The 17,483-nt window shown below is 34.0% G+C and overlaps 2 protein-coding genes across 2 annotated transcripts in view; one reads left to right on the plus strand and one right to left on the minus strand.

Moving 5' to 3' along the window:
* Positions 1-17,483, plus strand: part of LOC140447811 (uncharacterized) — a 192,703-nt gene that overhangs the window by 126,300 nt on the left and 48,920 nt on the right. The window lies entirely within an intron of this gene.
* The window catches only part of LOC140447808 (cytokine-like nuclear factor N-PAC), a 37,230-nt gene that overhangs the window by 6,672 nt on the left and 13,075 nt on the right, over positions 1-17,483 (minus strand). Inside the window, exons 4-5 of the mRNA XM_072540677.1 lie at positions 11,231-11,677; positions 4,973-5,461 (exon numbers count right to left, since the gene is read on the minus strand). Coding sequence (XP_072396778.1) covers positions 4,973-5,461; positions 11,231-11,677 — 936 coding nt within the window. The remainder of the gene's footprint in view (positions 1-4,972; positions 5,462-11,230; positions 11,678-17,483) is intronic.

The raw sequence follows: 17,483 nt of genomic DNA on the forward strand, positions 1-17,483 counted from the left end.
ATTATCCCTGTCCATATTTGTGTTCTTCCAACATTATATGTATGTTATGTGTCACGTAACTTATGATTGGTATTAACTCCACCTTTTAATTATGAGTCCCCCATTCCAAATGTTTAGAGCTAGTCATGCTCTGGGGTACATTCCCAAAACTTGGAGAAGAACAAGAGTGCTGTTAATTCCTAAACTAGAAAAAACAGATTACACCTTAGCAAAATCATACAGGCCAATAAATAAGTCTCACTTCATTCATGATGAAAACCAAGGAAAAATCTTGGAATGGATACGTCGAGAAAAACAACCTTAATAAAAACACACTGCACAAGCGGCAATGGGCGTATCAAGCAGAAAAATCAGGTGAAGCTGCTCTGCATAATCTGGTGTCCGAACTCGAAAGGAGTTTATACCAGAAAGAAGTCGTCCTTGTTGCTTTCTTAGACATCGAAGGTGAATTTGACAATATCTCTATCGAGTCAATACATAGTGCACTGATGAGGAAAAAAATCAACAACACTACAAGTGGATTATTCAGATGCTTCAGAGCAGAATAATATCTGCAGATACGCATGAAGGCGCTATAAACCTAAGGGCAACTAAGGGGTGCCCTCAAGAGGGTTTACTGACACCAAAATCTGGAATATAGTCCTTGATGACCTGATTCATGGAGCACAAGAATCTGTGTTTAGGGGTTTTCAGACGATATTGACGATAAAACAGTGAATATCCATATCTTCACAGAAAATAAGTCCTGAAAACTCAAATGGCACGATCTCATAACACCGCTAACTATAAGAATTGACAAAAAACATTTGCTTCAGTTTTTTTTTACCAAATGGGTATCTTTCTCTCGTTCTTTTATGGTTGTTATACATTTGCTAGAAAATCTCCACAATAAGTTATAATCCAGAATCTAACGGTGTTAACAAATAATAACACAGGGAACAGCAATTTTGTTGTATTGAATAAATAAATAAAAATGAATAAATTACGATCCAGAAGTTATACTGAATATAAAAAAGAGAAAACTTGAATACTTAGGTCATCTGATGATAGGACAAAAGTACACATTCCTACAAAATATAATGCGAGGAAAAATCCAAGGACGCAGAAATCCAGGCCATATAAGAATGTTCTCGATGAGAAATTTAAGAGAGTGGTTTGGCTGTACCACTAACGAATTATTCAAAACAGCAGTAAATAAAATTAGAATCGCCCTAATGATATCCAATCTCCGATAGGAGAGGCACCCAAAGAAGAAGAAGACGATATTATAATAGTGACTAGGTGAAAATTCCCCAGAACTGTTGCAGGACAGATGCGATATGCCCTTCATTACATAGAGAATTTGTGTCTGAAAGAGAACCTCTGTGTGAACTCCTTTAAAACTAAACTAATACTAAGAAAGCCTTTACTAATAAGAAAGAGCTTACTGGACTGAATGAGCTGAAAATATTTCGAGAACTAGAACCAATGAGGTCAAGTATCTAGGGTTAAACCTGGATTCTCAATTGAAGCACTAATTAACAATATAACCAACAGGGCTACGCGACTTCTCTTAAAACACAAATCAAGCTTGAAATCCCTTTAAAAATTGTCTGCCAATTGTATACTTTTATACCAATTATCTACTACGATATTTCTTCCGGATTTTTTCACAGAAGAAATCTTGAGGGGAATTACTGACCTTGAAAATACCATCTGGTTGTGTTCCCAAGTATATTTCTATATTTAAATTATAAAAGCTCCTCGTATATATCGCAGTAAAAGATTTTAATTCCATACTTACTCGGTATTGAAGGAATTTACTCTCAGAAATTGCAATGTCTACAGAACGGTACGGACTGTTAGTCTATTGTCAAATATTCACTAATTGCAAAAAATTATTGACAATTTATCGCTTTGCAGCCTTCCTTCTCTAACAGTTTTGTCATCGAATATGATACATGGCAGTATAAAAAGAAATGGTGTTTATTCACTGTTGTATAAAACAGTGAATATCCATATCTTCACAGAAAATAAGTCCTGAAAACTCAAATGGCACGATCTCATAACACCGCTAACTATAAGAATTGACAAAAAACATTTGCTTCAGTTTTTTTCACCAAATGGGTATCTTTCTTTCGAAAATTTTTCTTTTATGGTTGTTATACATTTGTTAGAAAATCTCCACAATAAGTTATAATCCAGAATCTAACGGTGTTAACAAATAATAACACAGGGAACAGCAATTTTGTTGTTCTTAATCTGTCACTTGTTTTCAAGTAACTTTTGGCTTCTGACTCCAAAAATAACCGCAGATTTTGTCTGGCACGTTAACTTTTTAAACTGCAGGATATTCTCAATAGTCATACCAATTGTGTACATCAAGGAAAATATCGTAAGAACTTACCAAATATACTGTTTAAAAGCAAGTTAAATTGTGTTTATACAAATAATTGTTTAAGTATCGAAGGGTAATTACATATTAAAACAAAAATTTTCTGTTATAACTTTTTCTGGAATGTTGAATCTGAGGACCCTCTCGCTTGATGCTCCAACAATATTTAGCCATTATATGAACATTCCATCTACCTTGATAAAGTGCCACCATGACCTTCAAACCTTGGTGTAATCGCTCATTACTGACTGCAAAAATTTTTTTCGGAAAATCAGCAAGGTATCTATGTAAAAAATGCAGTTTGATGTTGCAATCTAGCAGTTTGAAGCTCTCCAAGATTTGCTGGACAATTTCAGCGTATTTATATGTTTGTGTGTTCCAAGAAAGTTTTAAAAAATCTTTTTGAAAGTCAACCAAGCATTCTTTTTAATCTTTGACATTGTTCCAGAGAAATATAACAATATAAAAGAAGCTGCCGGATCCGAGGACCATCAAAAACAGCTGCCTTTATTTTTTAAGATTTAGAGAATTTAGGAATTGCCGATGTGAGATACTTAAAATCGCCTCCTTCAATTCGCAAAATTTTAACGAATTGTTTCACGAGACCCAATTTTATATGCATAGGTGGAAATATAAAACATAAGTTTACACCCTTACATATCTAGTAGCCGATTCATTGAATTTTTACCTTGATTAAACGCACATTTTACGTCAAAGTAACGTTAATTACCAGTGGCGGACCCAGAATAGGTTGATTAAAATTAAAAAATCAAAATAAAATAAATTTATTTTACAAAATGTAATAAAATGGAAATTAGAGAAAGAAGTTTTTTGAATAAAATGGATTATGTTTTTAATAAGGAAGTCTGGGTTAAAAATATCTATTTTAAATCTATTTTATATTAAATAATGATAAACAGTAACACAGTTATTATTTAGTGGAAGCCCCATTATTGTCAATATAACATTCCAATATTCTATCCATGGATAGCACCAAACTCCTCAAGTTATATTCAACAAGCTTCTCCCGTGCATGCTCTATCCTTCCCATAGTTCAATTCTGTTCAGTGGTCTGATTTCTTTCATTTAATTTCTTTGTCAACTCTACCGACACATTTTCGATTGGGTTAAGGTCTGGACTCTGGGAAGACCAAGGAAGAACATTCAACATGATTTTCTTCCAACCATTCTCAAACAATTCTACTCGTATGCACCGGGCAATTGTCATGATGGAAGATAAAGTTGGTATTAGGAAATCTCTGGATAACTGATGGCAACATTATGTTTTAAGAATATGTTTGTAATATAATCCTGTTAATATTTTTCTATATGAGAACAAACACCCGGACCTTCAGCACTTATCCATCCCCACACGTTGACCGAGAATCCTCCACTATTTCTTAAATGATGAGTATACCGTTCATAAAACCTATGTTTTATCGGCCTATAAACTCTTATTCGACCATTGCTAATATGATTGAAACACTTTTTTATGAGAAAATGGAAGGTTAGACCAAAAGCCGTCTTCGCGGTTTATGAATTCATTACAAAATGCAACTCGTCTGTGTGATCCTCAGTCAAAAAAGGCTTCGAAGGTCAGTGCGAATGCTGCCCGGAAACGCTGTCTCCTCGCTAGCATTTGGAGCGGCGACAAAAGGAGTTCCTCTCAAATAATCTACTAACACCTCAACATGTTGCTCTGAGGAGATTTTCTGCTCTCTTGAAGCACCCAACCGTGCTATAGAATGAAAATGATCCCACCTTTGTTTGATTTTCCATATGCACATACGGCTCACATTCAAATCTACAGCAACTTGCCTTAGTGACCAACCCAGTTGCATTATAGGCTGAAATTCCCAACTCCTCCATTAAACTGCGCACATTACAGCAATACACAAATCCACTATAACTTAGTAAGTAGTGTAGAAACGCACTTTCTCTTGATATTATGAAACACTTCCTTTATTAACTGGAAAATAATTAAGTTTATTCAGATTAAGGAGATTAATCACTGCTATTGAACACAAAAAACTCCCATCATCAGTGTTACAATCTTCATCACCAAAAATGCAGTTCCTTTATGGTCCAACTTCAGCGCCACGTCTCAACACTAAGTCCAATCTCACTCCATGAGAGGTAAATAATAAATAAGGACCATGAAAGGCGATACAACGATGCAAACCAAGGTAAATTTCAAGTATCCAGATCATCGGCAAGTTGGTTGAAAATTCATTACAAATTCTATGTAACCACACAGACAAAAGTTACGTTAAAATCAGCCTCTTTCATAATTCCAGGATCACACATAAAGATCTTCCACTCTAAATAAAAGTGTCAAAAACCTATTTACCCGGATTTATTTTGCTGCAAAGAGTTTTAGCCGATAACATTCAGGAATTTGATGAACTATACTTTAACAAGAAGGTTTCACTGTTTTGGAAAAAATATTACATTACGGCGAACCGCAACCAAAAGCAACCCTAATAGGTCCGCCACTTTTGAAGCGATGGAAAAACATTAAAAGACAGAATAAATATCTAAAAAACAAGAATAGATTTTTACTTCTATAATCATAAACATTTATATATTTTATCTTACCTATACCAACAACTCCAATCTTTAACTTATCAGCTGTTTTCTTCGAAAATGCTTCTCCTGCTCCAGGTGGTACTGAAATGTCAATCTTTTTAGGGGAACGATCCACCTTCTTAGGAGAACTTTTACTTCTCCTGGTCGTGTCTCCACTCCTTCTTTTTGGAGAACGTTCAAACGCTATTCTATATTCACTGTCCTCTTTCTGTTTTCGAAAATGCTCATTAGCTTGTCCTAACGCTTGTGCAAAGAACTGAGTCTTTGAACTTTTGGAATATTTCTCGATGTTTTTCTCATATGGGTGTATGTGGCTTTTTTCTACCCAAGCGTGTGTGAAATCACCTAGAAACACAACTGGATAATATTGCTTGTTTGATTTTGATGACGGCATGGCGACGTCGACTTCTACTTCACTGATTATAACTGCCGGCCAGTGCGGATGGCCTACCATTTTAGCCCATACAATTTGCTGTTCAGTGAATTCCACGTTATGATCTGAAATAAAAGTGTATCTTTTTATATAAGAAGAATTTGGCTAAACAAGTCTAAATTTAGCAAAACTACATCTAAACACTTAAGGTTTCCGCATTCCCAGTATGTGGAAACCCGCTTGAATTAGAGATGGAAGATGTAGAATTTGAAAGAGGTGACACGAGCTCGGAAGACTCGGAAGCTGGAACGTTACATCCTGGAATACCAAAGATAAATTATTCCATAACTTTAACACCATAAAATAGATACATGCACCATATCAGAAACTAAGAAGGTAAAGAAAATGGACAAAAACGCATAAACCCAATACAAAAGGGCCACCAAGAAGAGCCTCGAGGTGGTATGAAAGAGGGACATCAACATCCCAAGAGCAGGGATGATAGAATAAACAGAACCATGTCCTACTACAAGAAGAACTATTTTCTGAACCGTAATACTTGATGAAGTATACTTCATCTGAAAGTTCTTTTGTCACCCAGAATGTTCCTAGATTTTGTACTATTCTGCCTAGCCGTTTCAAAATAGCGGCTATCTAAAAAATAACTGACTAATCCTAATAATACAGTGGATTTGTTTTATTGGAAAACCCTTAAATAGGTCAATATATTTTTTCAGTTTCCCACATTCTGATAGAATTCATTTGTTTTTTTCTTAAATGACAATATTGACATGGTGCGACATAATCGCAAAAATCTGGAAACTGCTAACCAGTGCGGCCAATATTGGACGACACAAGCGATTTTTAAGGATGTATGGCATGCTATACAGATTTAACGAATTTAAAACGGAACATACAATTTAATATATGTCTGTTTGAACTGCATTTGAAATAGTGGACCAATATAAAACTTGGACAAAAATAAATCGATACCCGGTGATAGACATTGTATAAAATATCGTTCAACTATCTGTCTCCTTTAAAGGAAAGAGGAGCTTGCCTAATAGTCGGAGAGATAGAGCCGAAATTTTGAACTGATCAGTAATATGACATTTCTCTATTGGAATATATTCATTGTAACTGGGTTAAGACTTTGCCTTACAGGCGGACGCCCCTCGTGGTACAGGGGGTGACTATACAGGGATGAAGTTGTAATTTTTTTCGGAAAAATTAACGATCGATAATATGGCTGAAAATTTGCCCAGAGTAAGATCTTGGTATAACTAGACGAAATCCCAAAGGGCGGACGCGAGAGTGGATACATAAGGGGTGGCGGACAGGGATGAAATTGCAATTTTTTGGGGAAAAATTAACGATAAGTAATATGTGCGCCATTTTCATGGCTCATTATTTAGCCCCTAAAAACTCTAAATCCTAAAGAGCGGACAGCTGGGTTGGTACAGAGAGCCATAAGACGGGGTAAAATGTACCACTTGCCTGCGCATTTTAGGTCTCGGTAACAATTTTCAAACTGATTTTATTATATTTTTATATCGATTGATTTGAAAATTTGTCGTCATTTTTCTCACTCTCACTGATGTCATCACATTCATCATCTTCGTCACTTTCACTTTCAATAATATCACATTCATTATCTGCTTCATTTTCAATCACTACTTCTCGAATTGATTCTGGCATCTGAGGTCCATTAAACCATTTGAATTTATATGTTTCATCTTCAAACTCCCAACCATGTTCTTCAACAATCAATTCTGTTGGTACTTTTTTATGAGCATTTGTCCAAATATTTGAAATATAATGGGCTCGCAGTAGATGTTGGTGTAATTCATCTTGACATGGTGGTAAGCTTGAAGCATCGAAATTTTTTAGTTTTTTTTTTAAAGGCTCGTTCATATCATGCAACTTATACTGCCGGTTAAATAGTGAAAATCTGACATCGTTTACTTTTCTTTTTGGAATTGTTCTCATCAGTCCTGTTCCATATAAGTGACATATGAAAGTTTCTAAGGTTTCAAAAACTTCATTACAATCGAAGTCAGTTTCACCAAGTTGGATAAAAGCATCTTGATACTTATTACATTTAGCGCATGCGTCTAGAATTACTGATCTAAATGGAACGTGCATCATTATTATTTTAATATTTTAAAATAATAATGATGCAAAATTAATGTCCAAAGAGAATTTGTAAAATCATAATTAACTAATGAAAAAAAAAAAAAAAATTCAATCAATTTGAAAGTTAAAAAAAATATTGAAAATATCTAAGTACAAAGTAAATTTCAAAACTTAAAAAATTGATAATTCCACTATTAAATTGATTTTTATTATTAATTATTTGTAAAATGTTAAAGGAATTCTACAAATTGAATTTTACCTATTGATAAATAGAAATAATATATTTTGTATTTGATTATTAATGTAATAATAAATCAAATTTTTCTTATATCTGAACAACCATTATTTATGCAATATAAATTTAAAAACCTTTTTATAGTAATAAAAAATAAGTAAAATTACTATTTGTTATACCAAAAATATTTAATAGTTAACATTATAAAATTACTTTAATTTAATAAAATATCAAATATTTATTCAATTAAAAATTAATTCGTAAAATATTTATATTTAAGAAAAAAATGTGATTTGTAAAGTAAATATGACTTTAGTTTGAAAAAAAAATACATTATCATAATATCATTTTAAAACTACAAAATATTCTATAAAAGATTCAGACGATGACGTAGAGTTTTATCAAATGTTTTAGAAAAGTTTTTCTAATTTTTTTTTCTTATCGGAAAAATCGTTTGAAAATTTTTGGAAAAAAATCATGGTATAACTTACAGAAAATCGAAAGGATTCTATAAATTAGATTTTACCTCAAAAAATTACGAAAATTTTCATTTACGGAAATTTTTTTGGAAAATTTTGAGGAAAACTACTTGACGCTTCTCAGAATAGTAACAGAAGTGAGCATACAAATTTTTAAATCAATTGGTATAAAAATATCATAATAAAATCAGTTTGAAAATTGTTACCGAGACCTAAAATGCGCAGGCAAGTGGTACATTTGACCCCGTTTTATGGCTCTCTGTACCAACCCAGTTGTCTGCTCTTTTGGATTTAGAGTTTTTAGGGGCTAAATAATGAGCCATGAAAATGGCGGACATATTACTTATCGTTAATTTTTCTACAAAAAATTGCAATTTCACCCCTGTCCGCCAGCCCTTATGTATCCACTCTCGCGTCCGCCCTTTGGGATTTCGTCTGGTTATACCAAGATCTTACTCTGGGCAAATTTTCAGCCATATTATCGATCGTTAATTTTTCTGAAAAAAATTACAACTTCATCCCTGTATAGCCACCCCCTGTACCACGAAGGGCGTCCGCCTGTAAGGCAAAGTCTTAACCCAGTTACAATGAATATATTCCAATAGAGAAATGTCATATTACTGATCAGTTGAAAATTTCGGCTCTATCTCTTGGACTATAAGGAAGCGATAAGTGGCTTGACAGCATAATAACTGCTTGTGTAGTCTAGTTTTCACAGTGATTCGAGGCAACCTATTTGGGTGGAGTTTTGACTTGTTCTTGAATGAATTCAGAATCCAGCAGCCCGCTGAAGTATTGGATTTTTATAATATAATTATTTGACAACCTTTTGTTGGCCAACCACCTAGAGCGGAGTTGAGCCGAAATACATTGATTTCGTATGTTCCGTTTTAAATTCGTTCAATCTGTATATACATATTTACGAAAAATGTGGATGGCGTTATATTATTGTGACAGATGTTAATTGTTAGTGTGACAGACGGCTGGACCGATGTGTATCCAGTAGGTCTGAGAATAGGTTTTAATCTATTTTTCATACCCGTAAGTGATAAGGGTGGTTCACACCAAACAATTTTTTTTTATATTTTGGAGAAAATTTTTAACTATTACTTTTTTATGATGTGGCATAGAAAATCCACACAACCCTTAATTTTTACCCCTCTATCATCAGCCTCTATTTTTTAATGGCCACATGAGTGTCACAGAGTTAGTTGCCATACACCTCCGAAACGGCTTGAACGATTTTTATGAAATTATGTGTATATTTGAAAGGTCTGAGAATCGGTCGTAATCTATTTTTCATACCCCTAAGTGGTAAAGGTAGTCCACCCCAACATTTTTTTAAAATTTTTTCAAAAAATTTTTTTACTTTTATATTTTTGTAAGCATAGCTTTCTTATCGCGGGCTACGGATGGAATACATTGATCGGTGAAATGGATCTAGCAGAGGTGTGAAAAAATAAGAACAAAATAAACGCAATGAAACGCAAATCGTACGACCACACACTACGTGGAGTAATAAACGCAGTCCCATGAGTATTTCTTAATAAAATAAAATGAAATAATCAATTCAAATCGAATCGAATACGATCTGATGGAATCGATGAAATCGAATTAAATGGAATCGAAATGAAACGAATTGAATCGAGTTGAATTGAATTTATTTAAAGAACATAAATCGTACTATTAAAATATATCATTGACGAAATGGTAAAAACAAAACAAATAACGGTATTCCATTTGCCACTTTATCATTTCAACTAAATCCAATAGAGTTAATATGGGCTCAAGTAAAAGGTGGTGGTAACGAAAGATAACTGGGCCAATGCCGTAAACCACGTAAAAAAAAAGAAGAAATCTTATCCACAAGAAGAGGAAGATATGGAAATCCATCATTTACAACTAAATCAAAATTTTTTAATTTATGCACCTGTTCCTTTTTGATTCTCCAACACAGACTCATGATTTTCATACGTGTTAGGTATATAATCAATGGGTTTGTATTATTATGTCTATGTGAACAGGACAGGATATTATTTTGAGTGATTTCAGTTTGACCACTTTAGATTTGCATTTGTAATTTGCAAGTTAAGACAAATTCAAGACGTCGTTTTATAATTTTTCGGTTCCACACGCTTTTGTTACATTTTTCTAAATTATTACAAGTAAAATTAGAACATTTTCCCAATGCTCAAAAACTCTGTGTTCTTAAACATGCACCAGATTGAGAAATTAATAGGAGTAATGTCTGGAGACTTTGGAGCCCACAGTTCGTTTCTACCTCTACCTATCCATCCAAGAAAATGCCGGTTTAGAACCAACGCAGGTACGCCGTCATGCTGCAAAATGATGTTTCGTACTTCGAATCTGTCAAATTCATTAACAGTTGACATACTTATTATTGTAAAAGCTACAAGTTGCTTTGCTTTGTCACTCTACAAGATTTGTCTCTCGAAAAAAGGGTCGGCTGCTCTCATGATTAGGTACCACTCAATCAATAAAGGCGCGGCTGGAAATCCTCGGTTTCAGATCCTGCAGCAAATGCGGACGGTCACAGTGCAAACCACTATTTTTTATAATCCTTTCGAAGCTTGCGAGATACTATGCCTCTCTTGCTTTAACGATGTCCATCTGTGTGCGCCGAACGTGGTCGGCCGCTACGCTTTGCATCTTTAACACTACCAATACCATACTGATAACATACATCTTCCCTTCCCGAAAGGGGAACTACTTTGTCCACCGGTGAATGCCAGTCAACTGAAGTTGGCCAATGGTTAATGCTAGCCAATGGTTAATGCTAGCCAACTTTTTTTTGGAAATTCCCAGTCAACCACTGGGATTTCCTCTTTTACATTTTAAAACTATAAACCTAATAGCGCCATCTCTTACCGAACGAAGGTCAAAACTCTAACAACCTAAATGGAAATATCAAAAAATGAAGTAAACCATTGAGAGGGCAATGTGCTAAATATTTCAGAATTAAACTAAATATATTTATGTGAGTCTTCAAGTCAAGAAAATTATGTCCAATACATATTTCTTACCTGCTTCTACATCTTCAGTATTTTCTTTCTTGTCCGGAGAAGAAGTTACATCACTATCATTAGATTTTTCTTCTTTAACGCGACGTTTTTTCGGTTTGTTGCCGTCACCTTGATCGTACTTATCAGCAGCTTGCTTGATTTTAATTCGATATTTACTATCTTCCTTTCTCTTTTCCACATATTCATCAGCTTCGTCTAAAGCCTGTAAAAATAATTGATTCTTAGAGCACTCATAGTATTTCTCCTTATTTTCGGCATACGGGCATATAAACTTGCTTTCAACCCAAGCGTTCGCATATTCTCCCAAAAATTGAACGGGGTAAAATTGTTTGTGAATTTTCGGAGGACGCGCTGTATTAACTTCAGATTCGTCAATTATTACTGCCGGCCAGTACGGATGTCCCATCATTTTCGCCCAAACAAGTTCTTGTACTGCAAATTCTTTATCTAAAAAAGATTTCTATATTAGCATACACACATCGAAATTGTTGCATTAGTGTAAAGTTAACTTACAAGGTAAGTTTAGTAAGTTAGGTTGTATTGCTGCATCTTGAAATAAATACAAGAACCATGTACAACTTTTTTTGTTACAAACACCTATACATTTAATAGGTGTTTTGATCCCTAAGTTCCACAAATTGATTTGTATGTTACAATTAAAGTATTATTGTAGCACCATTAGTTTAACACAATGAATTGGAAACTTGTTTACCTCGTAGTATTTGTTTTAAAAGTTTTTACCGAGATAGAGCCTCTTTTTCATTATATTTAAATATTAATTCAACAATGAACAAGAAAAAATATAAAATTGTATTTAGCAAGTACAATAAACATATCGACAATGTATACATCTACGGCTTCCACTCTATTATTGTATTGTATTTTTATGCAGCACTGTATGTCACATTTCTACATTATGTGAAACCAATTAAAGTCAAACGTGAGGTCACAATATATTTCTTTTACTTTAAATATCTAGTACTGTTGTAGACTAAATAAGATCATGCGGTAATGATATTTTACCAAGTAGTTGAAAAAAATCTAGTCAGTCACGTAATAACTAAAGAAAATTCATGAATTTATCACAAAAATATAAATGAACCGATTATAATTAATTTAGATGAGCATTGTGATAGCGAAACAGAACTATAAGTCTAAGATCCCATTGCAAGTTGACTACGTTTATACCGTAGTTAATCAAACTCACATTTTTACATACATTTAAAAATAGGAGATTACCTTGATAACATGTTGCTAGTCAAAAAGTAGCGGCAAACAGTATTAATTCAATTAATGGTAATTATTTTTTCAACAAAAATTTTATTTCGGTCATTTATTTTTTAAATAAAATAAACTAAATAAAAACAAATAAAAACTAATTTTTTTTAATAGGATACTATAAGGATGTCTGTGTAAAAATGGTCGCAAATTAGGGTTGCCGGGTGTTAAAAACGCGAGGTATCAAAAATAAAGTAAAATAGAGTTAGCGTGCAACGACACTGGTTTGACAAGTGATAATATGTATCTATCACATGCTTTAAAACTCACACACAAGTGACACTAACCATTTTTTCTCAGGTATTTTGTTAATATGATTATCATATTAAAAAAATTAGCTCTAATTTGATATAAAAAAACATGCATATACGTCATAAACAGCGTATTTTATTAAAAAAAAAAAAAAAATGAACGAAACTGTTCAAAATAAGTTACCATTAATTGAATTCAAACTATTTGCGGCCACTTATTGACTGGCAACCTGTTATCAATGTATTCTCCTATTCTTAAATGTATGTAAACATGTGAGTTTGATTAACCCATTAACGCCGAGAAAATTTTTTTTTTAATATACCATTTTTTTTAACTTTTATAAAGAAAGGTGTAAAATTAACCTACGTTTGGAAAAAAATAAATTTTTATTTCAAAATATACAAAAAACATGCTGTCACCATACGGGCCCTGTAGGCGTTCCAGGGTATACACAAAATATTATCTGAATTAAGTGTTTGTGTGAAATTTCATACAACATTCTAAACATAAACCAACATCGCACTTGATACACATTGTACGCCCTTTGCTTATACAATTGAACCCGGCACATCTTCTTCTTTTTCCTTCTGGCACTACTACTACGTAATGGTTTAGCCCATTAAATCTGACATCTTCTCCAACACGGCTGTTACTTCCAGCAGCTTTAGGCATTCGACCTGGACCTTTAACTGTCGTTTTGTAATTTGCCAAATATGTCTAAAAATCACAGTAACAAGTAAGACTACGTAAATATGTAGTAAATTATAACATTACCTGAGCAATACTTCGCCTAAACTCCAACTGGCTGATATTTCTGCCACTTATGCGGTAGAGAAGAATTCAAGCATTTTGTATAGATACATCGATAAGGTATGTGAGTATCGACCAGTACCACTTTTTTGATCTTACACCAATACGATAACTGAAACAATGTATGTTATTATATTATTATAATCAATATACTTTACATACCAAGATACATTTGCATCCATCAGATCGGTGCCTTTCATGTTTTTATTGTATTCGGAAATTACATCCGGACGTGGTATAGGTACGTTTCTTTTATCTTTCCTTGAAAATCTCTCTACAGATTTCACTGGAGTAACCCCAAAACACGTACTGGCCACTGTTACCACATTATTGTCCATCCACCTCACATAAAGAATACCATCGTTCGTTTCAAGAGTTGAAGTGTAGGTGCCTCGAGCTTCTTTGGCCATAATCTTTTTAGGCGGTATAGGAACTTCTTTTTGAATTCGGTCATCCCTAATTGTTCTAGTTGCTCCATACCCATTTGCTTTCAAAGTACAAAGGAGGTTAGCACCAGTGAATAAGTTGTCTATAAAGAAGTTATAGCGGAGATCTTTTTTGGCTCCTAAATTTTCAATCATGTGTATAAGTGGAGCAGCAGGTTTTCCGAATATAGCATCATAACCTTGTTTCTTTATTATACTTTTTCCTTGATAAATTTCGAAATTTATCAGGTATCCACTATTGGTGTTCAAACACCATACTTTATACCCGAACCTTATAGGTTTTCCGCGTATAAACTGTTTACCATGCCTTCTATAGTATTTTATCATACGAAAGGTTTTGTCCGGGTATAAAATGCTCTAGAAACTTTTGTTTTAAGTGATCGACTATGGGACGTAATTTATACATTTCGTCATTGTAGTCAATACTTTCGTTACTAGCAAAATGCAAACATCGGCAAATTTGTAAAAATCGGTCGCATCTCATAGATTCTACAACTAAAACGTTTTTCATGTCTTTCGAGTTTTCCCAATAGCTTCGTTTTGTTGGCAATATATTGTAACCACTTACAATTAGAACAGCGATGAAAACTTTTATCTCTTCTACAGACAAATTTAGATCCGGTAGATTTTTGAGAAGTGAATAATTTCTTGTTTCCTTTATTATCTCTTGAATAAGTTCTTTTGTAAAAAAACAACTCAAATAATTGAACTGAACTCAAACTTTGATATGACGAGTAATTCGGTGTTGGAAAGGGATAATTAGAATAAACAAGATCCGCCTCAATGAATTCACTTTTCTCTGATTTACTTACTATCGTCAGTCCTGAATTTGCTTTAGCGTCACTTTGTACCACAGTAGGTAATTGCTCATTTGCTAAATCTTCAGATGTGTCCTCCTATCTCGTACCATTTGAAAATACAACTTCAGCTGGAGCTAACAGTTGACGACTACTCAAATTTTTAACAGTTCCACCCTCATCTTCATCCCCTGAATCCTCATCTGTCATATCCTGACAGTCAGGTGGCTGTATGTATATATCAGTGACTTCGTTATCAGATTCGTAGGCGATGTCTAACGCTTCTTGAAGAGTTATTCTTCTGAAACTAAAATTATCGTATAAAACTATAGGCTAATACATATTGTCCGTAGTACGCCTACTGGTCCCATATGGTGACAGTGACGTTTACGACGAAATTATGAAAAACTAGAACCATATATTTAGAAAATCAACAAAAAGTATTGCGAAAATACGTTTTTTAAATAAAATCGATCGCCTAAGATATACAATAAAATAAATAAGATCGACATAATTTAACTTACCGTAACGGGATGTCCATATTTTCGTCGTCGAAAATAGTCTGTCCAATAAAAAATAGCACAACCTCTCACTCGCGAGTACAACAAGCAACTGATCTTGTCAGCCGCATCCGATGAGCATTTCGAACGATTAGTTCTCAGTCACTGGCGTTCAAATTAAATTTGTCAGTTAGTACACGCACATAAATAGAGGGCGGTTTTGTGTCCCCATATGGGACCCGTAGGCGTTAATGGGTTAACTACGTTATGACCGTAGTGATCTTGCAGTGCGGTCTGGTACTATATGATAGTAGTCCAGGATATGACAGTAAAAATAGTGAAAAACAACTGAATTTTTAGATAGCTTTTAAAATAAACTACAAACTGGTGTATAATAAATTTTTTTCAAACCCTTTGTTTAAAAAGGGTTGCACTGAAAGAGCGTAAAAATAGTGTTAAGCGCATGCTAATACAACCATTAAACATATCTCGGTTAATTTTGAGTCTATCCAAATAAAAAAAAAATCTTCACTAAAAGAAAAAGTATTTTTGTATTGTAGCATTTTTTCTGTAGCTTTTTAGTTATTTTGAAAAAAAGGGGATTTTTTGAGAAATGCCGAAAATTGTTTAATTCACTTTAAATTCAGATTTTTTCAAAACTACACCTTCTAAACCAGTTAAACTTCCAGAATGCAATGTTTGTATATAAACGAAGTGAACTGTAAATGAACAACAAATAGTTTTATTAAGGATGATTTTAGCGGGATGTTTGTTAATTTCTGCGCCTGAAAAAAAATTAAAGCCGACTTTATTTTACTTATAACTTTCATTTTCGCGCAAATAACTTTTATCAGCAATCATTTTAAAGGTTTTTGTACGATCTTTAAAAAGTTTCTATAAATTTCCATAAAAAACTTATCGTTTTCGGGTTATTCAACATCGTATGTTTGGATTTTTGTATTTAATAATAAAAAAGTCAACTTTCGAACAGCCATAACTTTGTTAATATTAAGTTTACGGTAATCATAAACAACGGATATCTTTGATTTATAAGCTTCTTTTTATTTGCAAACAGTTTTTTTGATACAATCTAAACTTGTGGACTTATTCGCGAAAGATCGTTTAAAAACATAAAAAAATCTAACGAACATTTTTGTCCTAAAATTCACTATTCTAGTGACTACCATTATTTTTTTTGATAAACTTTTTTCACCCCTGGTGTGGGGTGGTAACCCTGAGGAAAAGTACATATTGGCATAGGGCATAGTCTATAGAGAACTATAGACCTGTCGCATTGCTCCCAGTCGTCTCTAAAATAGTAGAAAAAACCATGGCTTTGCAAATCACAAGCTTTTTCGAAAGCAACAATTATTTTTCAGGATCACAGTTCGGTTTCAGGAAGGAAAGGAGCACAACTCTTGGCATTCTTGACGTAGTGTCCCACATCTTAAAATTCTTTCAAATAATGCAATTCAACACTGTTGTGTTTTGCGACTTCAGTAAGGCTCTGTAGTTTTTTCATTTTGTCCACAGAGTGTCAAGTTGGTTCAATCATACCTCGAGAACAGGGTACAATCTGTGAGGGTGTCTGAGGTGCTGTCAGGAGAGAGTGTTGTTAATATTGGTGTTCCTCAGGGCTCCGTCCTTGGACCCATACTATTTCTAATATATATTAATGACTTTACAAACAATGAATGAAACGCTACATACACACTCTTTGTTGACGACACCACAGTTTCCTTCTCAGCTGACCCACTTAAGGACTCATTTAGGGGTTCCAGGCATGCACTATCAGATACTAAAAAGTGGCACTGTGTTACCAGGCTCCTGCTTAATGAAGCAAAGAGCAACAGGGCTGTTTTTGCTCTTAGAGACACCCAGACTGAAAACGCAAATGTGACAAGTGTGAAGTTCCTTGAAGTACACCTAGACCCCAAGCTTCAATGGGGTCAACATATTGACTATCTGAGCAAAAATCTATCAAATATCTTATATGTGCTCGGAAATCTAGCATCAGGCGTTTCACACAAGGTATTATGAACAACTTATTATGCCATTTTTCACTCTCATCTGACATACGCATCTTGGTCTGGGGGCATTCGGCAGGAATGCCGTGAGTCTTTGGTTTGCAACGTAAGGCTATAAGAATTCTTGCAGGCCTTGGGTTTTG

The sequence above is a fragment of the Diabrotica undecimpunctata genome, chromosome 8, assembly GCF_040954645.1.
Source record: "Diabrotica undecimpunctata isolate CICGRU chromosome 8, icDiaUnde3, whole genome shotgun sequence".
In the NCBI taxonomy this organism is placed as follows: Eukaryota; Metazoa; Arthropoda; class Insecta; order Coleoptera; family Chrysomelidae; genus Diabrotica; species Diabrotica undecimpunctata.